The sequence below is a fragment of the Oryctolagus cuniculus genome, chromosome 16 (assembly GCF_964237555.1).
Source record: "Oryctolagus cuniculus chromosome 16, mOryCun1.1, whole genome shotgun sequence".
Taxonomy (NCBI): Eukaryota; Metazoa; Chordata; class Mammalia; order Lagomorpha; family Leporidae; genus Oryctolagus; species Oryctolagus cuniculus.
Window position 1 is genome coordinate 17,902,412 of NC_091447.1, and position 27,729 is coordinate 17,930,140.

The 27,729-nt window shown below is 42.0% G+C and overlaps 3 protein-coding genes across 37 annotated transcripts in view; 2 read left to right on the forward strand and 1 right to left on the reverse strand.

The window, feature by feature from the left end:
• The window catches only part of NFE2L3 (NFE2 like bZIP transcription factor 3), a 31,761-nt gene extending 27,269 nt beyond the window's left edge, over positions 1 to 4,492 (forward strand). Inside the window, exon 4 of the mRNA XM_008261554.4 lies at positions 1 to 4,492. Within this exon, the coding sequence (XP_008259776.3) occupies positions 1 to 1,209 (1,209 nt within the window). The 3' untranslated portion in view covers positions 1,210 to 4,492.
• On the reverse strand, positions 3,949 to 14,789 carry HNRNPA2B1 (heterogeneous nuclear ribonucleoprotein A2/B1). 29 transcript variants are annotated; one of them, XR_011383105.1, is made up of 14 exons: positions 13,823 to 14,789; positions 11,184 to 11,219; positions 10,975 to 11,085; positions 10,662 to 10,808; positions 9,728 to 9,938; positions 9,504 to 9,605; positions 9,352 to 9,429; positions 8,852 to 8,914; positions 7,514 to 7,633; positions 7,156 to 7,278; positions 6,540 to 6,621; positions 5,468 to 5,696; positions 5,037 to 5,172; positions 3,949 to 4,491 (listed from the first exon to the last, which is right to left on the reverse strand). XR_011383105.1 is itself a non-coding variant. In XM_070059678.1 (12 exons), exons 1-11 carry the CDS (start codon positions 13,826 to 13,828, stop codon positions 6,560 to 6,562), a joined length of 1,059 nt encoding a protein of 352 aa, XP_069915779.1. In that variant the 5' UTR covers positions 13,829 to 14,789; the 3' UTR covers positions 3,949 to 4,491; positions 6,540 to 6,559. The 29 variants fall into 29 exon arrangements, 4 of the variants coding, with proteins under 4 accessions (XP_069915779.1, XP_017199883.2, XP_069915780.1 ...); XR_011383096.1 differs by lacking the exon at positions 13,823 to 14,789 and adding an exon at positions 13,246 to 13,816; XR_011383106.1 differs by lacking the exon at positions 5,468 to 5,696 and having other exon boundaries at positions 5,100 to 5,172.
• On the forward strand, positions 14,198 to 27,541 carry CBX3 (chromobox 3). 7 transcript variants are annotated; one of them, XM_008261549.4, is made up of 6 exons: positions 14,198 to 14,754; positions 15,931 to 15,982; positions 19,717 to 19,859; positions 23,069 to 23,231; positions 25,388 to 25,482; positions 26,324 to 27,541. In XM_008261549.4, exons 2-6 carry the CDS (start codon positions 15,959 to 15,961, stop codon positions 26,448 to 26,450), a joined length of 552 nt encoding a protein of 183 aa, XP_008259771.1. In that variant the 5' UTR covers positions 14,198 to 14,754; positions 15,931 to 15,958; the 3' UTR covers positions 26,451 to 27,541. The 7 variants fall into 7 exon arrangements, with proteins under 7 accessions (XP_008259771.1, XP_051708815.1, XP_069915781.1 ...); XM_002713725.5 differs by lacking the exon at positions 14,198 to 14,754 and adding an exon at positions 14,823 to 14,971; XM_051852854.2 differs by lacking the exon at positions 14,198 to 14,754 and adding an exon at positions 14,853 to 15,841.
• The last annotated feature ends 188 nt before the right edge of the window (positions 27,542 to 27,729 follow it).

A 27,729-nucleotide genomic window follows, 5' to 3' on the forward strand; every position in this document is an offset into this window, starting at 1 on the left:
GGCACCTCATTAGAGGATATTTCTCTTCAAGATAACATCAGTGATGGCATGAATTCTCCAGCACATATAGACTTCAGCCAGGCTCTGAGTCACGATGTGAATCTTCATGAGGCCATGCTACTGTACCCTAACAGTACATTTCGAAGAGATCCCACGTCAAGGACTTCCCAGGCACAAGAACCATTTCTTCAGTTTTCTCCTCCCACCAATCCTGAGCAAACCTTCCATGGAACTAATCTCACAAGACTTCTACCTGTTGACAATCAGATGAGGAATCTCACAAGCCAAGACCTACTACATGACCTTGATATAACCATGTTTGATGAGATAAACTTAACATCACTGGCCATAGAAGAAGGGTTTAATCCAGTAGAAATTTCCCAGCTTTTTGAAGAACCTGATTCTGATCTTTCCTTAAATTCAAGTCACAACAGCACCTCTGTTAGCAAGTCTAGTTCTTCTCATTCTGTGTGTGAAGGTGCTACAGGTTCTAACAGTGACCTTGAACCTCTTTCTTGTGATTTAGAAGGGGCTGTAGGAGGCTACTACCCAGAACCTAGTAAGTTTCACCACACAGACCACGGGGATCTTGCATTTCAACATGTATTGCACAACCATACTTACCACTTCCAGCCATGTGCACCAGAATCCACTTCTGTGCCTTTTTCATGGTCTGGGACATCACAGAAGATGAGTAAGTGCACTGATGACACAGACAGAAACTTGAGCCGTGATGAACGGTGTGCTAAAGCTCTGCGTATCCCTTTTTCTGTAGATGAAATTGTCCGCATGCCTGTCGATTCCTTCAACAGCATGTTAAGTAGGCACTATCTGACAGATTTACAAGTCTCACTCATCCGTGACATCAGACGAAGAGGAAAAAATAAAGTTGCCGCTCAGAACTGCCGTAAACGCAAATTAGACATAATTTTGAATTTAGAAGATGATGTATGTAACTTACAAGCCAAGAAGGAAACCCTTGAGAGCGAGCGAGCCCAATGTAGCAAAGCCATTAACATGATGAGGCAGAAACTACATGACCTTTATCACGATGTTTTTAGTAGGCTGAGAGATGATCAAGGTAGGCCAGTCAATCCAAACCAGTTTGCTCTTCAGTGTAGCCATGATGGAAGTGTTTTGATTGTACCCAAAGAACTGGCAGCCTCAGGCCACAAAAAGGAAAACCAAAAGGGAAAAAGAAAAAAGTGAAAGAAATCAAAGATGGTCTCCCCTTATTATGTGAATGCACACACAGTAATTTTCAAAAACTGATTACTTTGGTCACAACCCAAAAAGGTTTGGTTCTTGCTTGTAAACTTGGGACTTTATTCAAGTGTGTGAGTTGGTCACTCAACTTGAACCTGATAGAACTGCCCATCAGACTTGCAGGAATTCAGGGGAAGGTACAACTCAAGTCCTCCTGCTGCATATACCTGATTCCAGCTGTATGCAAGAAGCATTAAGACACTACTCACTTTGGCAGCTTTTGGAAGATGACCTTTCTAAAATGCAAAGCAGGCTTAACTTTTTTTAAGTGTTAGCATTATAGTGAGCTCCTCAAAAGCTGATTTTTATGACTTTTCTGTGAAAATAAATTCTTATTTGTTGGAATTTTCAGTTGTTTCCCTATTTCTGTCAGCCATAATATGCACATTCATGAAAACCTAACTTCAAATTTTTATGCAAACTGAACTCTAATTGCAATTACAGTATGCTGATATAAATCCACCCAAACCCAACAGAGACTACCAAAGGAAGGAGAGCTTTGAAGTGCGTTGGTTTAATAAGCTTGGAAAAATACCCAGAGGCTCCTCCTAGCCTGGGGTTCCTGGCATTGGCGAAGTGAGCCTGTAGTTGTGTGCCTCGTAACATCCTGCAACCGAGATGCTTTAACATGGTAAACCACACAGAAAAACAGCAGGGCAGCCATTTTAGGACCAAAGAACTGGAAATGCTGAGGCTACTGAAAGACTAACACTTGCAAATTCCTAAACATGGCTATGGCTCACCCCATAGGGAATATCAATACTACAGTGTAACCATGCTGGCCTCCCACACCAAGTGTCTGATGTTATTTCTGCCATAGGAACCACTGCCTCCCAGTGTAAGGTACTTGAGATCAGATCAGTTGGCAGTTTAGTCCTGAACTTTTGTCACCAAATGACTGAATAATGCATCTTCCTTCCTTCTTTTAAAAACCCTCTTCAAATGGCACTGCTTGTTGGTGGCATTCTAGCCCCACCCCTTCAATTACTATGAACGTGAAGGTACATTGTGGCTGGAGTCAAACATGTTTTGGTGCTGTGCTCTGAAGTTTCCTAATACAAAGTTTACCCCTCCTAAATTCTCAGCAGAGCCTCAACCTCTCACTTCTGTAGCTAGAAATTCATAGTACAGTCCTCTTACAATGCTGGCCATCCATGTCTCTTCCTGTTATAGCTTCTGAGTTAACCAGGCCAAGTTGAATAACAGTGAGAATACATTTTATCCAAGCTGTATGTTTAATGCCATTCTGCTATTGAGGTCCCTTCAAGGTTGGCTTCAGCTCAGCACTATCAGCCTACTGTAGCTACTTAAGCACATTAAATGTTTTTAAAGACATCAAAGTAGCTAAATTTACACAAACACACCATCTTCAACACATTATACTTGTTTTGGTAATTCACTTACCTCAAGAACTTGACAGATTTTTAAGGGGCATATTAACCATGTGAACATGCCTGCATTTTTGATAAATGCCAAGCTCAGGCTGACCAGTTGTATTTTCTCCCTTCAAGAGCCAAACTTCCTTGAGAACCATCAGCAGTGACCCTAGAATTGATTCCTTCACAACTTCCCCTACGTTAAGCTCCCAGTATTTGAAATATACTTTCATGCTCAGATAAAATTGCTTTGTGTAGATGTGCCAAACTGAGCTGCTGAAAATGCCTTGTGTACATGTTTCACTGCATCAGAAGCACTTCTGTTAGCCAGCTTTAAATGTGGTTCCCAAGGACCCTTAACCTCTTATACATCCATGGCACTGCAAACAACCACTCACCACCACCCCCTGTTGCCATGTCAACAGCATGTTAAGAACATATGACTTCTAGGGTGAATTATTTGGCAACTTCTTTCCTTTGTTCTTTAGGACCACCAGTCTGGAGGACGGTTAATAGCGTATCAAGATTTCAGCCCCTGTTGGTAGGCCATTCTGCATGTGAATCTTCTAACTTGTCAGGTTTGTGAGCCAAAAATCATACAGCTAATCACAGATGAGATCAGTTGCTCTAAGTGTCAACATAATGTTATGTAGCAATAAGACTACCTTAATTTAACCTTCAAATGAAACTGCTCCATACACAATATGCATAAAGGAAAAACAGATCAAATATTCAACATTACCTTTTAGGAAACTATCTTTGTAAACTGGTTCACGTCAACATATCATGCATCACCTTCTCCCCTGTTTGACTATTTCCCCTGACTAAATATTTTTAGTTTGCATATTCTGATTTTGTTAACTTCTTCAAAGTACTTTATCTCTGTCGAGTCCAACATTTTTTACAATTCCAAAGTCAATTTTCTAATGCATTTGAAGCCAAGTTTATACTCAAATACCCCATGGTTGAGTATAGCTACTATTTCAGGTATAAGACCACTCATTAATACTTGCTAGCCATCATCAGTTCAACTTACCTGTGACATAAACTCATTCAAAATACAGACTTGGCCATTGCTGGATAAATGTCCAATTATTCTATTTTGTAAACTCAACATTTTAATTATAATCATGGTCACTAAGTAAAAATGCAACAGAACTGACATTTGACAGACTAGTATGACAGAGTTTACATCTCAATTTTTGCCATCAGTCATATGACCACTCTAGCTGGATGAAACCCAAGGTTTCAAAACCACTACCATCAATTAAAAGCCAGAAAACTGTAGCCATATTCAAACGCTGAGTACAGTGGGTAAACAGCATTTTATTAGGGACAGCCAATAATGCCCACAATGCTTTTCTGAAATGTGTCTAATATTGAAAAATAAAATGGAAATATGCATACCTTTGTTTAACTGCTTTAAAAATTTAGGGGATGGTAATCTTTTAGACAACTAAACGTTTATATAACAAGATTCACACATTTTATGTGTAAACATTACACCACGTGTTTGGGTACAAAAGTATTTATTTTATAAACTTTGTATTTAAAATAGAACTTTAATCTCTCTACTCACAAAACCTAATTAAAAACATGACACATTTATCTCTGGCTAATTTGAGAATGTTAGTTTTACAAACAACATTCATTTTTAATTTTTAAAATGAAGAACCTGTACTAAATGAAGATTTTGTTTTTATCAGAAAACATTTCCCTTTTATCTTAAGAGTGCTTCTTAAATGAAGGCACCAACAAGAACTACTTTCAGATGGTACAGAATTTCTTATTTCTTGAAGACTCTGTGGTTGACCACTTCTTCATTAGTTACCTGCAGCAAGACACCTTCCTGCCAAAGGAAAAAAAAAGTATCTGAAGAAGTTTATCATGTTTGTCCAAAGAACCTAAATAACTTCAGTGGTGGTCTTAGATCAAAGAAGCCTCACTGGTGCATATAGAATAGGCTGTGACTATCACAATCCTGAAAAGGCAATAAAGCCAGGCAATCAAACTGATGAATAATTTAAGGCTTGAATTTTAGCAGCCAACCTACATCTTTCTGTAGGGTAGGTCATTGGGAAACAATTACATTTTAACCCAATTACCTTGTACTGGACAGAATTTACCACTATGCAGTCACTTTACACATATGCATAAAACTATTATCTGAAAACAGATTCAATCATTTACCCTACCTTCTCTTTCAGCCTTATCCTGACAAGCATGTAATAAAGCTAGAACCATAAAGTTACAGAAAAAAAAATCCTTTATTTTAACAATAAATTTTAAAAACCCTAGTTCTTTTAAACGCTCGATCCAAGAAATGTGAATACAGAGGGTGTAATGATGGGAAATTTCATGATTTATTGAACTTGCAGCCTAACTTTTACCTACCATTTTACTACCAACACCACTGAAGGAACCAAGAAAAGCTTTATTAATGATCACTTGGCTTGCCTCAGCTGTTGAAATGAAGCACTTTACAGTCTTTGTGGCAGCAGAATATACTTGTCCATGGTTCATATCAATGCTAAAATTCCAGCAGGGAAAAAAATGATATGTTAAGCACCTGAATCTTCATGGAGGGAGAGGGGATGGGAAAGAAGGAAAAAAAAGGGAAAACAACCAAAATAATTTAAGTAAATGACAGATTGGAAAACAGGGTTCATAAAAATTATTCTCTCAAGTTGAGTTTATAAATTGTTAAACTCAATTTATAGCTATGTTACACTACATAAGAACCACTATACTGAAAGACCATTGAAGAGTATTAGTTTATCTTTTAGGGAGGAAAATTAAGAAAGGAAAAGTAAATAAGATCTTACCTAAAGAAGTTTAACTGAAGCTTAGAACTATTTTGCTCTACACCCTCAGCTTTCGTTGGCATCCTTATAAACTACTGTAGTTAAAGCTTTGTAGAAACAGCACAGTTTTTTAAGACTGGCTGAACTTAGTAGCCGTCAAGAGTTCTCTTGTACTAGACCTGTGTCCCTGAAGAGTACCTCGCTGGGGTTATTTCCTTTCCTTGCATTGAAGAAGCAGCATCTAAAAGATCTAAAAAGGTGTTTCTCCTTGCAGAGATATCCCTTAAGTCATCTAGATAATTTAATCCTGATGAATCGCAGACAACACACTTACATCTGACCAGCATTTATCTTACACAAATATAACAACAGCTTTGCAATGGACCTTATTTATACTACCCCCTCCTTAACTTATTTAAAATAAAAAGTCTATAATTACACAATTTCCTTTAGAATTTATTTTATTAAATCATAAATGTACAACAGCTTCTTAACTCTACACACGCACTTAAATTTTTTTAAAGGAAAAACGTTATGTCTTATTACACCATGATCCTGGCTAATAGCTTTTCAAAACTTTGAGAAAAATCTTAAAAAAGGTTTCACATGTCACCTGAAACTTACAAATTTAACATTATCAAAGGAATGCTTCTACACTCTTACAAAGACCACTAGAAAGAAACAACAATTAAAAAGCTAAGAAACTGTCTCAAAGGCATTTTTTTTTTACAATCCTTCCTCCACAGTAAGGTAATGTTATTAAATATCCAATCCATTCACAAAATGGCTCTCTGCATCTGCTCTGGTGTCTTCTGCCATATCACTGCATATTTATGCATGACTGAGATAAGAGTTTCCTTAACATTTGTTATTTCGATAACCTGAAGCTGTTCTGTTACCTCTGGGCTCTCATCCTCTCCTATTTATACAGTGAAGCCTGTTTCAACAGAAGTAAAGAGTAAAAAAAAAATAGGTTATGAAATTATCCATCTACCCAGATTTTAAGGAAAGATAACATGATCCTAAAAAGCTTTTACTCCTGCAGCTAGGTCTCCCAAGATAATAATAATTCTAAAACTCAAAAGCTACTTACCCAAGGCAAAGAGAAGAAGCTCAATATCGGCTCCTCCCACCATAACCCCCACTTCCTCCACTGCCTCCTGGACCATAGTTTCCTAACAAACAGCAAGAGAAAGCAAACTTACTTTGATTTCCCATGATTAGCTACCGTAAGGCTGTGGTTAGTTAACTTTATCTTTTAAAGGGTCTTCTGACACCATCTAGATTGTTTACTACTCACAGGAGACAGGAAATCTCTGTAGCCCCACTAAAAACTTCCTCAATGAGAGGAACACTGGTTCGAATACAGGTTTAGAATTTAATTTTCAAAGGGGCTCTTACAAACCTGTGTCATTTGCCATGTACTCAGTATCTATCTTAAATAATTAAGCAAAGAAAACAGCATCCCCAACCCAAATATCATTCTTTACAGTACTGAACTAGAATTCTACCTCCATTGCCTGAATCACCAATGCTGATGTTATGATTTTCTGAAGTAATTGTGACAATTTCTGCACAATTTCTCAGTAACCTTGCATATGGAAACATTACTCAAATGTAAACATAATTAATGTTATCTTCACTACTGTTATCAAAGACTATATCACTAAAGAATCTATAAACAATCTCAATTTTTAGTTATAAATTACCTCCACCATATGGTCCCCCCATGTTTCTGCTACCACCAAAGTTTCCACTCTTCATTGGACCGTAGTTAGAGGGTTGCTGGTTGTAATTTCCAAAATCATTATAATTTCCACTTCCGTAATTTCCTGTTAACAAAATTGAATACTAACAAACTGGAATACTAACATAGTGGGCTGCAGAACATTAAACCGTTGACACATACTTGATATCTAGGACAAAGCCCTCACAGAAACAAATTAGAATACAAATCACCTATCTAAAACTACAATTTTTAAAGGTATCTATTGACAACATTGAAATATTAAAGGGCATTCATTCCGATCCAAATTCCCATATAAAGGTTGCAGGTGAATTTATTACCTCCTCCATAGTTGTCATAACCACCTCCGTAGCCCCCACCCTGGTTGCCATATCCAGGTCCTCCACCACCATATCCTCCTCTTCCTCCTCCATAACCAGGGCTACCTCCAAAATTGCCACCTATTATAAAATAAGCCTTTAAGTCATTACTTAGTATTTTCAATGCCATTTGAACGGTCTTATCATACCCATTTCCAGCTTTCCAATACACATACTTTGAAGTAAAAAATTAGTTCTGTGGTATCTCCTCTAGAACAGCTTCAAGTGGAAAACAATTTGCAAGAAGCATTAAGGTACTTACCATAGCCAACAGAATGAAGCTATTTATAAAAACGAAAGCTAATAATGATCCCTCCTCTGGAAGGTATGGTAAAATACTGGTTGTGCATTTTGGACAAGAGTTGTGGGGCCAGGTTAGTCATGATATTCTGATTGATGGAAAGAGCCATATCCTTCTACTGGCCCAAAAGATTAAGTTCTCAAGGAAACAGGAACTGAGAACTCCATCTTTGAATTATGAAATGCTATATCACATTCTTAATATGCTCACCACCTTCACTAGAAATGGGAGACGATCAGGAATGAAACACTCATGTTATTCTGAACTCCTTGAAACTGGTCCAAGAAGTCTCCAATTACTGGCATTAAATACAAACTTAGCACTTCTAAACGCAGGAATAAGGTCTACTACTAGAGCTCAGTTTTAAACACCAACCTCTTTCTGTACTCAAAGCAACAAGTGAAATCTAACACTCAACATGTGTCAACCTTATCTGTACCCAGGAACACACTTGTATACTTTGGACAAATTCCCTAAGTGACTCTTGGGAGTTATCATAGGGGACCTATTTTCTACTTGGAAGACTAAACAACCGCTCTTACATAGGTGATTCCTTCAGTGTGGATTACACAAAAACTGCATGGATTTCAACATTTTTACCCCAAAGTACACTAACTAGTTTTAATGACATTTCCCATGAACCTTCATACACTCCCCTTGTATTTAGTCAGGTTCAATGGTCTCCCCATCAGAAAAACACAGTAACTATCAGATCACATTTAGGCTCCCCTTTTTGCTTGAGATACAATGATAGCATCTTCAGATTCTTTTGTAAAATCCACCCATGTTTTCACACTATATTAACCCCTATATGTTTCTGTTAAACTACTAATAGCTGAGATGCAAACCTAGTAATAAGAGAAAAGCCAAACCCACTGTACCACTATGACCTATTAAGTAGAAACAAAAAAAAAAATCAAAAATTGCAATATATACATATCAGGAACATATATAGTGTCATTCGAACTTAGTAACATAAATGAGAAAAAAAATCTCACCTCCAGGTCCTCCTCCATACCCATTATAGCCATCTCCAAATCCACGTCCACTTCCATATCCATCTGTTAGGGGACACAAGAGTTCATGGGTATTACATCTCAGTTCTTATTCAATATTAAGACCCATTTCCCCCACATCCTCACTAATGCCTCAGGATTCAATCAAAAACCTTACAACAAGGAGATAATTTATGCTTCTCAGATAACTGTTTAACTTTTGGGATAGTGCTCAGCAAGCCTGAACTTAAGAAACACACTATTTTTAAGCTTCGGCAATGACATTTTGCTTTTTGTAAGGCACTATGGTTATGCTATATTACAGCAGATTATGCTGTAAGCCGCTAATATGGCTTGCCAGCCACATCAGAACTCACTTATGCCATTGATATTTCTTTTATTTCTACAAACAAGGTTCCAAAACATTAATCTAGGTTTTATGCCCTCCTTCCAATAAGAAGCCAATCATAGTATTTTAAAATTAAACTTATTTCAACACTTACCAGATCCTCTAAAATTACTTCCTGGCCCTGGTCCAAAATTCCCACCACCACCACGTGAATCTCCAAAACCAAAGTTACCTATAATAAATGGCCTTGTTATTAAAGAGCACTTAGATAAATAAAAAGAAATGAGAAAAGGGAATTATGATTACCTCCTCTTCCACTCCTAGAACTCTGGACTTCTTGCATTTCTTGTCTAGACAAAGCCTTTCTTACTTCTGCATTATGACCATTGATGGTGTGGTACTTTTGCACTGTAATAAAAAAAAAAAAACCCAAACTATTAAATCAATACCTTTCAATATTAATCAATTAGAAATTTACCTTTAATGACTGTTTACTCCAAGAACCACACACCTACTGCTTAGATACTTACATACAATTTTATCCACAGGATCATGGTCATCAAAAGTAACAAAGCCAAAGCCTCTTTTCTTCCCAGACTGCCTATCAGTAATTATTTCAATGGTATCAATTTTTCCATATTCTTCAAAGTAATCTCTAAGGTGATGTTCCTCAGTATCTTCTTTAATTCCACCAACAAACAGCTTCTTCACAGTTACATGAGCCCCAGGTTTTCCAGATTCCTACAATGGGGGAAAAACCATACAAGACTGAAGGCGGACTTCACACTATACCTGCTTACGTTCATCCCATGATAAAGCGCCAGGTTAATCAAGAGCTTCATCTTTTCAAAGATCAACCTCAACTTAGCAGGGTGAGATTCTCATGTTCCACACATCAGAGGATCCAAGGTCCAAATTCCAGCTTCCTAAGGCAGACCTTGGGAGGCTTCCATGATTGTTCAAGTAGTTTGTTCCCACCTGGGAGATCTAGACTGTTTTTGGTTCCTAACAAAAAACCCCTACCAAGGGGCTGGTGCTGTGGCACAGTGGGTTAAAGCCCTAGCCTGGGGCACCAACATCCCATATGGGTGCTGGTTCTAGTCCTGGCTGCTCCTCTTCTGATCCAGCTCTCTGCTACGGCCTGGGAAAGCTGTAGAAGATGACTGCCTGAGCCCCTGGGCCCCTGCACCAGCATGGGAGACCTAGAGGAAGCTCCTGGCTCCTGATCGGTGCAACTCTGGTCGTTGCAGCCATCTGGGGAGTGAACCAGGGGATGGAAGAACTCTGTCTCTACCTCTCTAACTCTTTCAAATAAATAAAGTAAATCTCAAAAAACAAAATACTCCTACCATCAACAAAAAAACTTTTTGAGCTTGACTTTAACTCTTTCATAAATCACTTTCTAAACTTTAACAGGATAGTTTTTTTTTTTAATTGCACAATAAAGGGTCATGTTTTGCTTACTTCTCTTGCTACAGCACGCTTTGGCTCAACCACTCTCCCATCAATTGAGTGAGGTCTTGCAGCCATGGCAGCATCAACCTCAGCCATGGATGAGAAAGTAACAAAACCAAATCCTCTTGATCTTTTGCTTGCAGGATCCCTCATCACCTTGAAAACCAAAGGGGAAATATTTGCATTAAACATCATTTTTTATTAAATACCATATTGTAATATTTTTAAGCTTCACAACACTGACAAACTATAGTCTGCGTGATTCACTTAACATTTTGAACAGAATACTGGGCGTCTGAAGTCAGACATCCAGCTAACGTACCACACAATCTGTAAGTTTTCCCCATTGTTCGTAGTAGTTCCTCAAACTTTCTTCTGTGGTTTCAAAGCTTAAGCCCCCAATAAAGAGTTTACGGAACTGTTCCTTTTCTCTCTGTAAAGGAAAACATCATTTCAACTTTTATTTACATTTTCCTCTTTGTATGCAGGAAATTAAATTCTTAAATATGAGGTGACCTGCTGGCAGAGTACCTTTTTCCTCTCCAAAGGAACAGTTTCTAAAGTTTTCTGGGGGGGAAAAAAAAAACTTACATCAAATTTAAACCATATGTTAAACTGCATATTAGTTGTGTTATACCAAAAAACTGCCTAACTGCTATTAAACTATTTGCTTCAAAATCATTAACGCTTAATCTAAATGCACACATTAAATTAACTTAAAAACAAACAGTATTACTTTTTAAAAACATTGAGAAAGGAACAATCTTTTCTGTGGTCCCTGAATGATTACTAAAGGTTTCTTATCAAATTTCCACAAATTACGTAACTTAAACCTACAAGTTATTTACTCAGTTTATATAACATAAAACTTCTGGTTCTTTACTTAAGACCCAATTTCCATAAGCTGCCCCTCACCCCCACCATGGTGATTCTAAGTATCTCCACCAAAAACACTACAAGATGATTCAAATTTCCAAACATTACAATTCTCAATTTAGAAAAAACTTATACATTCAAAATATGCATAAAAGGAACTCTAATCTGTGCTGTAACATGGCAAATTTTATTTTTGAGCAGCATGTAAACCTTACAAGTTTAAAAACAATTTTTGGTTGGCAGCACTATTTCATATCTGAAATTCTCAGCTAACCATCATCTATACATAAAAAGCATTCAACTGAAATAGTTCCACATTTTAGTTATATACATACTCTAACACTAGCCTTTATTCCCCCACAATCCATTAAAGATGGCAAAAGCTCAGCTTATTGAACTTGGTGGCCTATTCGATAAGTAAAACACATTAAATCACAAATTTTACAGGGCAGAAAGAAAAAAATCTGAGCTGTACTCCTACCATCTGCAAACTAGTAAAGAAATGTGTTGTATTAAGCAGCTCTTTATCTTAGCAGTTATCAGAGTGGTTCATTAAACCTGTTTTTTTACAAGTAAAAAAAAAAAAAAAAAGCCTTGTTCTTAGTAAGCTGCATTACGATCTCAATCCCAGTTTTGAGGCTGTCAACGCACTCAAAGAGAACAGACGTGAAAGCCAACTCAGATTTTTCTCCCTACACAGTTAAGAGCTCCCTGGATTCTGCCCAAACTGGGAGGGGAAAACTCTTGAAATTATCAAACTACTCCTAGGAGCCATGCAGATAAGTATCTAGCAAGATCGGCAGTTGCATTTTCCAGCTAATTTTACTCTAAATATCCAGCAAAAAAGGCTTCTCTATGAGATATATATCTATCTACAACAATCCTTACCAATCTCTATAAAAAAGCAAAAACTCATTACTTACCTCATAGTTTTTTCCAACTTACCTGATGTGCACTATCGATTATAAACAAAGTTATTGTACAAACGTGCTTAGGGCCAAACAAAAAACCAGGTAGAACCCCTTCGCTCGAGCCCTTACGCTTATCAATGTAATCATCAACCACGATTGCAAACATAAATGAGAAAGGCAAGTGACAAAGTTCAAATACCCCGCGGCCCAGGCGGTGAATATCGTAGAGCACGCGCTGGGGGACTGAGTCATGTTTTTAACCAAAGCACAGCTACGCATGAAGTCCTTTCCAGTTCACCGGCCTCCCAGCTTCTGCCTTCGCCCCTGGTAAGGGACGAAGCGTGGTCTAGCCCGGGAGAGGTTACACTTCCCAGGAAAAGCATTGAAAACACGGCCGAGTTCTGCCTTTCCAACCACCCTGCTCGACACTCCTTCCTCTGCCCCTCCCGCAGCCGCCACCGTCCGCGCTGCCACGCTCGTACACGGCTCCCGTTTGCTCTCCTCCTAGTTCCCTGCAATTCCACGGCCTTCTCCATCCCTGCAGACCCCGAGGAGGCCGTAATTCCAAGAAACGAGGCTGGAAGGCGCCACAGCTTCTTAAGAGGCGAGCCGGCTCGTGTGAAAACCGGCCCAGGGCTGGGGGCCTGCGCCTCCCCGGACCGGCGCCCGTCGGCCCCGCAGAGCCACCCCCCTGCTCCGCGGCTCCGGGACGCCGTGGCGCCATTTCAGCGAGGGCAAGGCACGGAGCCTGTAATCAAGTGCGCAGGACCTGCAAGAGCCAAGCTCACAAGACACTCGCCACCCACTTCGAGACGACGGCCACCCGGCGCGAGGGCAGAGCCCAGGGGTTCAAGCCCGGATGCGCTTTCCAGGGGGGCCCCGCGCCGCGCGGACCGGGGGTGTTTTAAAAGAAAAACAACGCCGCGAGCAAAGAGAACCACGAAAATGGCGGCCGCCAAATCCGGTTCCCGGGAGAGGGGGAGGGGAGGCTCCGCAACCGCGATCACGAGGGCCCGCCGAAACGCGACGACGCGTGGCCGCCGCCCCCCAACCCCATCCGCGTGCTCCCCGAGGTGGGCGCCAATGCCCGCCCCGGCGCCCACCTTCGCCGAAGCGGGGCGGCGTCCGCCCGCGGGCGCGCCCATCCCCCACCCGCGGCCCAGGGAAATGGCGCCGGGAGGCTGGCGCGGAGGAGGCGCTCGCGCACCCGACCGCCGTGCACCCCGCTCCCGACCACCCGTACCCCCACGCCGCCGCCGCCGCCGCCCGCAGCGGCCCCGGGCCCCGCCGCTCTCCCGCGCACGCAGCGGGCCGACCGCCGCCGAAGGAGCCGATCGCCTGGCCATGCCCTTGCCAAGAACTCATTGATTTCAAACCCGTTACCTCCATCGCGGACTCAGTCGCCTCAGCCCGATTTCCCGCAGCCGAGCGAGATGAGAGAGATCTCCGCGGACGAACGCGAGCCGGACTCGTCCTGGCGCCGGGCTGAGCACTGCCGCAGCTCGAGAAACAACACCGCCTGCGAGCACCTCCGCCCGGGGCCCGGCGCTGCTGCCGCTGCTGCCACTGCCGCTGCTGCTGGAGCCGCTGCCGCCGCTTTTCTAGAACCTTCCCCCGACCAACGCGTCTTCCTCTACGTCAGGCCGCTGCGTAAACGCCCTAACTGGCGCCAATGGCGGGAAGGCTCTCCGCCCCTCTCACGCCAAGTGCGCAGTCCCCGCCCTTGCCGCCTGCGGCCGTGCCCGACGCCAGCGGCGTAGACGGGCTCCGGGAATGGCGGGAGGCTGCAGGCCTGCGCGTTACGCCCTCTCCGGATCGGGGCCAGCCCTCGCGTTAGCGCAGGGCAGGTGAGAAACGGTCACGCAGTTTGAAATGAAGGCTGCCGGGCGGAGCCTACCCCGCGGCGGCGCTCCCTGCGGCTACGCTTCCGACGATGCCATCCCCCTGCGGCCGCCTTGGACCCTTCGTGTCCCCCAGCCCCTTTCCCGGCTCGGAGGACTGGCTCAGCCTCTTCCGGAAACACCTGCCGGGACTTCAACTCGGCAAATTACTGTGAACGCTGTACCCGCCCAGTCCTGGCCCACATCACGCCCGGACCTCAGCAGCGAGCTTTCCTGAAGGGGGTCCTCGGCTCTCCGGCGCCCCCTCCGCCCAGCTCGGAGGCACCCACCCCTAGGGGCACGGAAGTGGGCGGAGCCTCGTTTTGGCGCCAGTCGCTGCAGCCGCGAGGCAGAAACGCTTCCGTCGAGCCCAGTCCAGTGATCCGTCCTAGCCCCTCCTCCCCGCAGGGACCGAGAAGCGCCACGGCACGAACGGTGAGCGCCGCTGCCCCGCGCTCCCGGCGGCCCCTCTGCCGGCGCGCGCGGCCGCAGCTCCGCCCTCTCGGCCGCCCGGCGTGGGCGGGGCCAGCCCCCCTCCGCGGCCCCGCGCGCCGCTCCCCAGCCCCCTCCCCCTCGGATGTGGCTGGAGCTTGAGGCGCGCAGGGCCGGAGACGCTGCAGCCCCGCGACCCGGAGCAGCTCGGAGCGGTGAAGTCGGTGGCTTTCTTTCTCTTTCACGCTCACTGGGTGGCGGTGCTTTAGAGTGCCCCCTGCACCCCGGGGACCCCGTAGTTCCCCGGCTCCCTGCCCGCCGGACCCCGCGTCCGCAGCTGCCGGGAGCAGTGCGAGGCGAGCGGAGGCCCCGCGGCGGGCCCGGCCGTGGGCCCGCGCCTTTAGGCAGTAGGGGCAGCTCAGGACCCGGCGAGGGTGGCGCGTGGGGGCGACGGGCGCCTGGTCTGCAGACAAAGCGTGCCTGTCCCCTCCCCCACCCGGCGGGCTGGGAGAGCGGGGCCTCCGGGGAGGGCGGTGCATTCCCTCGCATCCGCGAGGCCTGGCGGTGCGCGCGGCCCGCGGGCTGCTGCGGGCGCCCCGTTACGCGGCCGCCGCTCGCGGGCCCGGCGTGGGCCTGAGGTGCAGTGCCCTGGAGCCCCCCGCGCCGCGGCCTTTGTTTCTCCCCGCGGATGCGCTGACCACGAGGCCCGCGCTCCCGGGTGGGGGCGGGGGCCTGCGGCGTGGTTTCGCCCTCGAAGCGTCACGGCGCGGGGCCGCGGCCGCCGGGGGCTTTCCTCTCGCTTGTGGAGCGTCTGGGGGAAGGGGGAGGGTCCCTGAGCTGGGCTGCGGGAGAATTTCGTGGTCGCTTCGTGTTAGGTGTTTGTGTCATTGTACCCGGGCGTGAGCCGAGCGGTTTGTCCTTTAAAAATAAAAAGCCGAACGTGGAGGGACGAGTGGGACTTGCAGCGGGGAGCGGGTGCCGGTGTGGCTCGGCGAGGTCTCCCTGGCCTCCGCCGGGTGGAATACTGCTAGACTCAAGCATGCGTCACTAATGGGCGAGGCAGGCGCTCGGATCCGCTGCTCCGAAATGGGTACCACTCCGTGGGGGTTGAAATCCAAGCCCAAGTTGTGTTTAGGTGTCCTTCGTCGTGCAAACTTTAACTGTCATGCATTTTTCTAGTAATAGCTCTTCAAGTCTGCAATAAAAAATGGCCTCCAATAAAACTACATTGGTAAGTTAACGAAAACCTACAGTGTGTAAGCATCTAACTCGTGTGTTTTCCCCCAGAGTTGTAACTTTGCAGTTCTGTGGTTGAGCAATTGACGTCCTCATTTCCCAACTGTCCCAGTGTGGGAGAAAAACGAAATTGGTTCATCGAGGTGTTCGCTGACTTGTCTTAATAGTGCCTGAATTCTTTAAAAAGACACCCAATCTTAGGACAGCACCATATGAATTTTGTTGAGTGTTTTTGTCTTGAAGCAAAGATGAAAAAAATGCAACGTGTGTAGACAAGCAGTAAAGGCACTGTTGGTCCGCATATTCCTTAGTCTACTGAATTCTAGATTTCTGTTAAGAATGCCCAGCCTGAAGAACAGGTACTTTGTGTACCTAGAGAAGAACAAAAGTCACTGGATCTTCCAAATTACTTTCGTCACTCTGTGTTGTTTGTACTTCTTTCTGTAAAATACGAAACCTTAACTCCTTGAACTGTCTTGACGCAAAATGAACAAAATCAAGTATATCCAAGGAGTAGATCTTCTCTCTCTTCTGAGCAGTATTTTCTCTCTAGCAGTCTTAAATCCAAGGTTTGCATTCTTGGGTTTCCTATTGAGCTATACAAAATGTGAAGTTTGAGAAAAGAGAGCATTGCAATATTCACATTAAAGTCATACAAAATTCAGAGTTTTGGTTCCCATGGAATTTAATTCTAGCACGGTGTGTTAATTGTTAATGATAAGCATATGAAGATTGAAGATGAGTGTTAAACTTTTTTTAAAGATTTATTTTTTTATTTATTTGAAAGGCAGAGTTACAGGGAGAGACGGAGAAAGAGGTCTTCCATCCACTGGTTCACTCCCCAAATGGCTGCAACGGCTGGGGCTGGCCAGGCCAAAGCCAGGTGCTTCTTTCCAGTCTCCCATGTAGGTGCAGCCAAGCATTTTGGCTATCCCCTGCTGCTTTCCCAGGCACGTTAGCAGGGGACTAGGATAGGAAGTGGAGCAGGCCCGACATGAACCAGTGCCCTTAATGGGATGCCAGCATTGCAGACTGCTGCTTTACCTGCTACGCCACAATCCCACCCTGCATGTTAACACTTAAGTATTTTGATGCCCTTGAGTTTCACACTTAAAAAGGCCGAGTTGACTTATAACTTGTGCCATCATTAGATTGCACATTGTCGTGTACCTTGGAATACATTTATACACAAAATGTAGACTGTAGATGTAATAGTTCCCATATACAGGTTAAAAGGCATCAGTAATAAAAGCAGGCGGCATCTTGTTTCTCAGGATTAAGCTGACCCTGATCCATAACCAGTAAACACAAAGCATAAATAATTGAATTAGCTTTACCCTTGTCCTTCGCTTATTGGCTGGGGGGAAAAAGCTATGAAGCTTTGAGGATGAATATAGAGGCAGAGGGCAGACAAGCTGATGTTCCCAATAACTGAAATTGCTTTGGGGCAGGCTTTAGTGTCTAGAATTTATTGGCATTTAAGTATTTCCTCCTCTTGTACAGGATCACACATTGACTACCTTGGAAGTTACTGAACTTTATTTTAAAATAATTTAGTTAGTGTTCTAAGATAACACATAATAAAATTTAAGTGGGAAGCTGAGTGGATTTCTTTTAAATAATGAGAAATTTTTTTTGGCTAGAAAATTTACCTCATACATGGAAAACTGGTGACTTGAACCAGCATTTTAAACAAGAAAGGAGCACTTGAATTCATCCTTATGAAAGTCAGAGTAATAAAGATGCTGGGGGGGGGCGGTATGTCTTTAATCATAATGTGTTCCTTTAACATTTCTGAGTTTCTGAGCTCCTCTTGTTGCCTGCTCACTTCATGCACAGTACTGTTTAGATTTTCATTTAGGGTTAGTTTCCTATAAACCCATGTCTATTTCAGTTTCTCTTTTTCCTCCTATCATCATTCTTACCTCCTTTATACTGTACAGAGGCAGAAAGCTGTTTGAGTAGGCCCAGCACTTAACGTATCTTGTTTAATGACAGTAGTAAAGCCTGCCTGGAAAAGGCATCCAACAAAGTCAAATGTTTTAAATCAAGCTGCAGAAATATTTAGAGATATTCCAGTCTTCCATCCTCTGGTTCGCTCCCCAGAAGGCAGCAACGACTGGGGCTGGGCCAGGCCGAAGCCAAGAGCGCCATCCCAGTCTCCCAGTGACCCAACCAATTGGACTCTTCTGCCCATTTTCCCAGGCACATCACCAGGGAAATGGCTCAGAAGTGGAGCAGTCCGGACATGACCCAGCACCCATATGGAATGTTGTCACAGGCAGGAGCTTTACCTGCTGCGCTGCCAGCCCCAGTTTATCTTTCTTATATATAGGAGGGTACTTCAAGAAGTTTGTAGGAGAAAGTGGAATTACAAGTTTGTTTTGGTACAAAAATATGTGGAATCCATACGTAGTGTTTCAGAATGCACATCTTCTGTGACCTTCCTGAAATACCCTCTTTTCTGTGTGTGTGCGCCCCATATGCTTATGGAGCTTTAGTTGTCCTTTTGCAGTTTTGAGGGGTTTATTTTTTTAATTCTTAGGTAGTTGGGTTTTACATCCCTGTATCTGCATAGCTTTAATTCTCCACTTGCAGTTTTTAAGATTATTTATTTATTTGAAAGACACATAAGTGGATAAAGAGGGAGAGAGAGACATCTTCCCATCTGCTTATTCATTGTTCCAGGGTTGGGCCGGACCAAAGCCGGGGCCCAGGTACTTGGGCCATTTAACATTGTCTTCCTGGCACGTTAGCAGGGAGCTGGATCAGAAACGGCCCAGTCAGGATTTGAACCAGCAGCATTTGCTGAGCCACGACTACAGCCGCTGCTATAACTTTTTTTATTTATCTGAAACAGATCTTCAGTCTACTGGGTTCACTCCCAAAATGCGTGCAGCAGCCAGGGCTGGGTCAGGCCAGAATCAGGAACTCTGTACAGACCTTCCATGTTGGTGGCATATCTGAATACTTAGGCTGTCATATGCAGCCTTCCCAAGTGCATTAGCAGGAAGCTGGATCAGAAGCTGAGTGGCTAGAATATGAGACATGGGCATTCTCAGTGGTGGCTTAACCTGCACTACAGCACCTGACCAAGATGGGTTGGTTTTAAAATGCACATTACATTATGGATATTCCCCCTCAACATCTTACTATTTACTATTGCAGTTTTAAATATTGTGGATTTTTTTTAACCTCCCTCTTTAAATTTGGTTGGCCACCAGTTTGGATTTCAAAGAAACCATAAAGGTTTATCATTTTAGAGAATTAAAACCATCTGACATTTTGGCCTCTTGAAGTGGCAGCATTCTAAATTTGTTCCAAGTGTTCAGGAATATTATCTCCAGATAATAGTTAATTTACTCGTGGTCTCCATAGTCAACTCTGCAGTTGATACTAGGGTTCTGAACCATGCTCTCATTCTGCAGTTAACTGTTCTCTGTGTCACTGACACTTTGAATGTTGCTGTTTGGGTTAGTTAAGATCTCTCTACTACTACTCTGCTACTTAGTCTGTTGTCTTTATCATCCTATACTACTTCCTGGTCGATTGTTGCTGTTTTGTGGTTAAAATGAGTGGAAATTCTAATTAAATTGAGTCTTATAGGCTACCTAGAGATAGAACTGGGGGTTTTGATTGTGTCATTTGCAGGATGGTGGGTCAATATAAGCAATTAAGCCTTTAAAGCATACTCAAGAGAATCTTAACTTCCCTTTTGCTTTGTTTTAGCAAAAAATGGGAAAGAAACAGAATGGAAAGAGTAAAAAGGTCGAAGAGGCAGAGCCTGAAGAATTTGTGGTGGAGAAAGTATTGGACCGACGTGTAGTGAATGGGAAGGTGGAGTATTTCCTGAAGTGGAAGGGATTTACAGAGTAAGAAATCTTAGTGCTTCTTTATTGTGCATTTAATTGCACTTAAATGGCTTTAAATTTTATTTTTAGCCTGAGTCTGTTACCAATTTTTCCATAGGTCTCTTTAAACTTAAAGACACCTTAATTCTAGGGTCTCTTATTTGAAGTCTGCTTAGAAAGAGTCCTTAGCCTACTGTTGAAACTCAGCAGATCAGGTGGAGACTGATTTATTACCCTGGAGAGTCAAATTTATAAAATCACAGAGTGTAGTTTACTATGTAATTCATTTTGTTGTAGTTGGATATTGTACTGACTAGCATATCTAATCTACTCCTTTCAAACAAAGGGTACTAAAAATTCTTGAAGCTATTTGGTACAGACTGATACTCAGAATTTGCATCAGGACTGAAGTTTACTGTGTCCTAATCTCTAAGAGCTAGAGCCTGTGTTCCTTGTTAGGAGTTGCTCTCATAATCACTTTGTGAGCTGTTTTCTGAATAACTTAAACATGTAGAAATTACACTCTTCACACATGTTTATTGTACTAATCTACATGGATTCTTCTGCCTTAGACGACAGAAACAAGCTAAAGCTCCATGGGCAATACAGGTAAAAAAGGTAGATAGGTGGAAAGCAATAATTTCCTGAGCATGGTAGAGATGGGGACATGATATTGAGATGGTTAGGCCTCAGTAATTCTCACTACACTTTCTTCCACTGCCCACGTATAAAGCTGCCTCCATAGCAGTTGGGAATTAGGAGTTGAATGGAAGATTTAGGCTTCCCTGTTTTGCTATTCAGTATGCTTAGGTGAGCCTAAGTATATATCACAAATCCAGATTTTCACTAAAAATATTTCCTGCCCATCAGATACCAGAACCAAACAAAACAAGTCTGTGAACTTAAAATTGGATTTAGCCAGTTTGCTAGAATCGATTGCTTTCACAAGATGGACAGTTTTTCTTGGAATCATGTTTTACCCATCAAAACATTAGAAAATGAATGGATCCCTCCCTCCTTTTCTTCCCAAACCTGAGGTCACAGTATGATTGAAAACCTGCATGTGCAGTATATAGGTAATGTAGAAGTTTATGATGAAAATAACACTACAGAATGGAGACTTCCTAGTCAACCTGTGTGCTAATTTTGGAGCCTCAGGATATCAACAGAGCAAGTTAGTAAATGCCAGAGCCAATAGCATCTTTCCTATCAGTTGTAAGATTAATTTCATTCCCTCTAGTTCCTGTGGGGCTTTGTGAACCAGAGCACAAAAAGCTAGCAAGCCTATCGCTAGTGTAGGATGATCTGACTTTTATCTTTGTTAATTGATACTCTTTCTTCACAGCCATTGTGAAAATTATATAGAAATGGTCATCTCAACTTTATGTTAAATTATGAATTGGGATTCTTTAACCCTAACGTGTCATAAAGTAAGCACTGCAGGTCTCTAACATCTCTGGGAGGTAGTACAGAAGCAGCAAAAGATAATATATTAAGCAAATGAGTATGACTGAATTCCAGAAACACTTTGTTTATGGATCCTGAAATTTAAATATTATGTAAATTTTCCCCCAACCATTTGAAAAACTAAAAGACATTCCATACAAAAGGCTGGAATTGACTTGGTTTGTCATTTCCTGCTTTATATTTATTTCCCATTTTGAGTACCCAGCAGAAATTGAAAGTATAGTCTCATATTTGAGAATGCCTCAGAATTTTAAAATACAGTAGGGATCTTCAAAAAGTTAATGGAAAACGGATATTGTGCATGGATTTCAATTTTTCTTTTACCCCAAAATAAACTTTTCAATTTTATGTTCCTGTGAACTTTTTAAAAAAATGTTTATTTTATTTATTTGAAAGGTAGAGTTAGAGAGAGGGAGAAAGAGGTCATCAATCTGCTGGTTCACTCCCCAAATGGCCCCAAAAGCCAGGGCTGAGCCAGGCTGAGGCCAGGAATCAGGAGCTGCTTCTGGGTCTCCCACATGGGTTTGGGGGCCCAAAGACTTGGGCAATCTTCCACTGCTTTCCAACAACACACATTAGCAGAGACTCAAACCAGCGCCCATCTGGGATGCCAGGTGGTGGCTTAACCTGTTATGCCACAATGTCGGCCGCTTTCCCATGAACTTTAGAAACACTCTTGTATTGGAGTACTGGAGATTCCAATCCCAGACGTAATTGGGGGTGGGAATTGGGAGTCTGCCATTTCATTTCATTACCCATTTGAGCGGCAGAGAGAAGAGCTCCCATTGCTGATTTCACTCACCAGATGCTGGCAATGGGTGGGAGAGTGGGGTAAGCCAATATCGGGATACTCACTAGTTCTCCCAAGTGGGCAACAGGAACCCAATTACATGAGCCATCACTGCTGCTTTCTAGGATTTGCATTGGCAGGAAGTTGGAGTTAGAAGCCAGAGGCAGGAATTGAACCCAGACACTCAAGTGTTGGACATGGGTATCTTACCCACTTAGCCAAACATCCACTCTGGAATATACAGTTTTTGAAAGCCCTTATAGAAAAATTCTGATGTAGCTTGTCTGTGAAACTTAGAGAAATATAGGGATGCTTTGCAAAGTTTATTCATGAGAGCAGGCGTTAAGCCTAGCAGTTAAGATATTGGCATCCCACATTGCAGTACCTGGGTTCTTTCCTAGCTCCTACTATTGCAGACCCTGAGAACCAATAATAATGGCTCAAGTAATTGTGTTCCTATTACACAAGTGGGAGACTGAGGTTGAGTTCCCAGCTCTTGTCTTTGGCTCCAGTAACAAACGCCCAGGCTCTTGTGGATATTTGAGAGTGAACCAACAGATGGCAGCTCTCCGTCTCTCATTCTCCGCCTCGCAAATAAAACTTTAACAGAAAAAACGTCTGTTAAAAACAGAATTAAAAGGTTGTTTTTTTTAAATCCATGCTTAGTTTTTTTTTTTTTTTTTTTTTTGTAATATTCATTTTCCATGAACTTTTGAAGACCTTGTGTATTATACTCCATTATGGTACTGGAATCAGGTTCACTTAAGCAGAGGTGAAATAGATGGCTCACTTAGGGCTATGAAAGCAGATCCAAGGAGATATAGGCAGATAACTCTCAAGAATACAGGCAGTAGGGCAGGAATGATTAGTATCTGCAGTACAGAGGACTTTTTTTGCAGATATCTATTAAGTGGATCCAGATGGTGGTGATGAACCATGTTTAATTGAATCAACATTTTTTTGCTGAACACAGTGCTGACAATACTTGGGAACCTGAAGAAAATTTAGATTGTCCAGAGTTAATTGAAGCATTTCTTAATTCTCAAAAAGCTGGTAAAGAAAAAGATGGTACAAAAAGAAAATCTTTATCTGACAGTGAATCTGATGATAGCAAATCAAAGAAGAAGAGAGATGCTGTAAGTATAAAACATGGCCCACCAGACTGGCTTTTAAATTAGAAGGTTGATGGCTTGACTTTTAAATATTCTTTCTTTAAAGCTCAAGGTACTTTTGAAATGCCATTAAGAAGACATTTATAGATGCTTAATACTTAGAACAAAAAAAGGATAGGCATTGTTGAACCTACATTGTACAAATTTGCAGTCAGTGCTTATGCCACTTAAGATGTTATGCTAGTACTGTTTTTGGTGGACTCAGATCTGATCCCTGATCTAAGGTTGGATCATTGGAAGTCTTCCCATGGCAGCAGCAACAGTCCAGATAGCATATCTAGTAGCTGTAGTCCATTAGTGGCATCAACCACCAGAACATATTTTGGATATGGTCTTTGTGTTGCAAAGCAGTCCTTTTATTTAGAAATATATAGTCTTTGATAATAAACATTTCTTCATGTTTTACTGGTGTGGATTTAGACATTGAGTTGAATAACTATACATGTGATTTGATCCAGTCTTCTTTCACTTACGTCTCTGACTTTGGCCACATCAGGAAACCACTTCTGCACTTGACTCGAAAACATTATTCTTGCCCTGCCTAGTGGCCTAGCATGGCACTTGGGGGAAAGATCTGAGCACCTGGTTAATTTCTAGGCTCAGGTACTAAGTGTGTAGTACAGATTAAATTGGTAAAGGGACTTTGGATTTGGAATTAGATCGTGCAGATATTAGATGGCAAGAACATCAGACAAATCTAAATGGCAGACCTAGTAAGGTTATCGGTATTAGGCTATTTTACAGATCAGAAGCAAGAGGTTGGGTACAAATTGGGTTCTGAAAATGTCACATGCTCAAGAGAAGCATAGTTTAATAATACTTAGCCTATACTGAGCTCTTAACTTGTGCCAAGCAGTGTTCTAAATAGTTCAGTTTGCATTTTATATAGTAAAAGTGTCTAAAATATCTGTATCACAAAAAGGCTAATTAATTTGCCCAAGGTCACATAGTTTATGGGGGTAGAGCCATCATTCTAATGTAAGCAGTCTAGCCCCAGAGTCTGGGACTTTGTTATAAAAGGTGGTAGGAATAAAAGGTTTATTGATATCATCAGTTCTCAAACTTTGGGCCGTGAGGAGTCCTTTACACTATAGAAAATTACAGGGGGTCCCAAAATTTATATATAACTCAAGTATTTACTAGAAATTAAAACAAATCTTAAAATATTTGTTAAGAATAATAAATGCCAGTTGCATTTTAAACTTAATTTTAATATGAAAAATAACTTCTACAACAAAATTGAGTAGAGTGGTATTTCTGAGGATTCCTGGAAGTGATTTAAAATGTTGACTTACATGTGTTTATAATTGTTATTATTACCACAAATAAAAGAATTAGTTTTTCACTATACTTCTACACAGTCTGCCCTGGATGTCTTTTTTTTTTAATGACGGCAGAGAGATATCTTCCGTCTGCTGGTGCACTCCCCATATGCCCACAATAGATAGGGCTGGGCCAGACTGAAGGCAGGAATCAGGAACTCCATCCAGACCTCCCATGTGGGTGGCAGGAACTTAGGTATTTGGACTTTCTAGGCAGGTTAGCAGAGAGCTGAATTGAAAACAGAGTAGCCATTGTACCCCAGCGTAGGGTGGGGTACCCCAAGCGGCAGTTTAACTCTTTGCAACATAATGTGCACTCCTCCCTGATGTCTTTGCATGAAGTGTGTTTTCTTGACTTGATTCAGAATGGTTTTTAGAAATTTAAATTTTATATATATATATATTTGAAAGGCAAGGAGAGAGAGAGAGCTTTCATGCACTGGTTTGCTCTCCAAATGGCTGCAACCGCCAGGGCTGGGCTAGGTCACAGCTGGAGCCTGGAACGCAAACAGGGTATCCCAGGTGGGTTATAGAGATCCAAGTATGTCAGCCATCAACTGCTGCTTCCAGGGTGCTCATTAGCAGAAAACAAGGGCTGGACTCAATAAGGAATGTGATAGGCACTCTCATAGGGAATGTGGGCATCCCAAGTGGAGTCTTGACTGCTGTGCCAAATGCCCATACTGGAAGGTGATTATTTAAAAGTTACATTATCAGGAAGACAAGTTAGAAGTTGATATTCTTTGTTTGCTCTGAGGAAACATTTATGTGAATAATCATTTAACCTCTTCCAAACAGGCTGACAAACCAAGAGGCTTTGCCAGAGGTCTTGATCCTGAACGAATAATTGGTGCCACAGACAGCAGTGGAGAATTGATGTTTCTCATGAAATGGTAAGTGTGCAGGTGATTGCTAAATTTTAAAGTCAGGGTAAGTGGGCATGTTTTTTAAAAGTTTGTGATACTGTATCTGAGGAAGGTTTTATAGTTTCTGTCATCATTTTTTGAAAGGGTGATTCTAGTTGTTTCTGCTAACAGAAATTATTTTGGCAAAAATTTCTTTTGTGACAAAATAAATTTCTTTTAAAAATGTTTATTTTGGGGCTGGCGCTGTGGCGCAGTGGGTTAAAGCCCTGGCCTGAAGCGCCAGCATCCCATATGGGCGCTGGTTCTAGTCCCAGCTGCTCCTCTTCCGATCCAGCTCTCTGCTATGGCCTGGGAAAGCAGTGGAAGATGGCCCAAGTCCTTGGACCCCTGTGAGACCTGGAAGAAGCTCCTGGTTCTGGCTTCGTATCAGTGCAGCTCCAGCCATTGCTGCCATCCGGGGAATGAACCAGCAGATGGAGGACTCTCTCTCTCTCTCTGTCACTCTGTAACTCCGCCTTTCAAATAAATAAAATCTTTTTATAAAAAAATGTTTATTTTTATTTGAAAGGCAGAGTGGCATCACCCATCTGCTGGTTCACTCCTTTAATGCCCAAAAGAGCTTGGGTTGGGCCAAGGTGCACAGTAACAGGAAGCTGGAATCAGGAGCTGAGCTGAGACTTGAATCCGGGCACTAGATAAGTGGATTGGGAATGCCCGCCCCCTAAATTTATCTTCTGATTCCATTTTCCATGAACTATTCCAAGTATCCTTCTGGAGCACTTAATACCTTTTGAGTAACTACTGAATTATTTCTTAAATGAACAGTTAAAATATGAGCTTTTAACTGAATTTTTTTCCCTTACAACAGGAAAGATTCAGATGAGGCTGACTTGGTGCTGGCAAAAGAGGCAAATATGAAATGTCCTCAGATTGTGATTGCTTTTTATGAAGAGAGATTAACTTGGCATTCTTGTCCAGAAGATGAAGCTCAGTAATTGTTTGCATTGTTTTTTTATATATATTTATATATATATATAAAATCTGGGTCTTGGTTTTCGATTTACTAGTGTGAAGAAATAACTACATTCTAATGAAAATCAAGTTTGATACATTGGTTTTGAAAGTAGTATTGGGGGAGTTGTTGTGATTTTTTTATTTTTATTTTTTGCATCTATAGCACTGGTTACTTCTAACAGATAAAAGCTTTCTGTAGTTGCTTCCTTTATCAGAAAAGAACGTTTGCTTTTCTGAATATTGGGGAAAGTTGTCATAGTCAGTTCTTCAATCAGAACTTGATTTTAACTGATACTAAAGGACCATTCTGGGTTGTTGTATGTGTATACTTTTATAAATGGTTTTCTTTTTTTGTTTTTGTTTTTAAATTTTACCAAAAGAAAAACCATGGGAAGACACATGTTTCTGAGGTTCCATCATTCTGAGCAACCTAAGAAATAAGTCCCTTCAAGTTAAACTGAAGATTTTCATGAAGCCATAACCTTTTAAATTAAATAGTTTGTAAGTCATTTGGACAAGTTAAATTAGATAATTTAAAAGAAGCCATATCAGAACCTGTATCTAAATCTATAGTCATAAATGCAATGGCTTATAAAAACTTTATTGGTACTAGTAGTCATCCCTCCCGAGATCAGAAAATAGACATCCTGGTGTGCTGTAATAAACTAAATAAGCAAGGTAAATGGACATTTGAATATTTGTTCTAGCGAGCCATTACTTTACAAACGCCAAAATCCCTATGCTGTATCTACTAAAAGGCCATGATTCATGGAATGACTAAGACTTGGCTCCTGAAAACCTGATCAGATTGTTAGACATTGGCATTTTAGGACCTGCTGGCATAAGTGGGTAAACAAGTGGTTGTAATCTAAATTATTGACCTGCATGTTTTGTCTTTGTCCCGTCTCATTCCTTACATGTAGGCTCAATCTTCGCGGTGTTTGGGTTACTGGTTCAGCAGATGCCAGGAAAAATAACTTTGTAGTAATCAGAATGTTATCCAACTGTATATTGTTTACTTTATTGTAAATACTGGTGAACAGTGGTCAATAAATAGTTTTATATTCCTTTATGTGATTTTTCTCTTTATCTGATTACTTTCACAATGGGCATAGAAACAGCTACATACACTTATTATTTCATTTTTATGAATTAGATGAAACCACTAGAGCATTAGAGTACATATCCCAGATCTTTGAGCTTGTGAGGTTTAGACTTTCCACAGAAACTAAAAGCGGGGAGATAAAAATCAGGTTAATG

Coding starts and splice junctions, on each gene's coding strand:
- HNRNPA2B1 (XM_017344394.3), bottom strand. CDS start 13,785: ATGGCCAGGCGATCGGCTCCTTCGGCGGCGGTCGGCCCGCTGCGTGCG. Junction 11,220..13,245: donor CGGGTGGCCGTCGTCTCGAA/GTGGGTGGCGAG, acceptor TTTCCCCCCCAG/AAAACTTTAGAAACTGTTCC. Junction 9,430..9,503: donor TTCTAGGAGTGGAAGAGGAG/GTAATCATAATT, acceptor CATTTATTATAG/GTAACTTTGGTTTTGGAGAT.
- CBX3 (XM_070059680.1), top strand. CDS start 14,897: ATGTGGCTGGAGCTTGAGGCGCGCAGGGCCGGAGACGCTGCAGCCCCG. Junction 19,860..23,068: donor AAGTGGAAGGGATTTACAGA/GTAAGAAATCTT, acceptor TGCTGAACACAG/TGCTGACAATACTTGGGAAC. Junction 23,232..25,387: donor CAAAGAAGAAGAGAGATGCT/GTAAGTATAAAA, acceptor TCTTCCAAACAG/GCTGACAAACCAAGAGGCTT.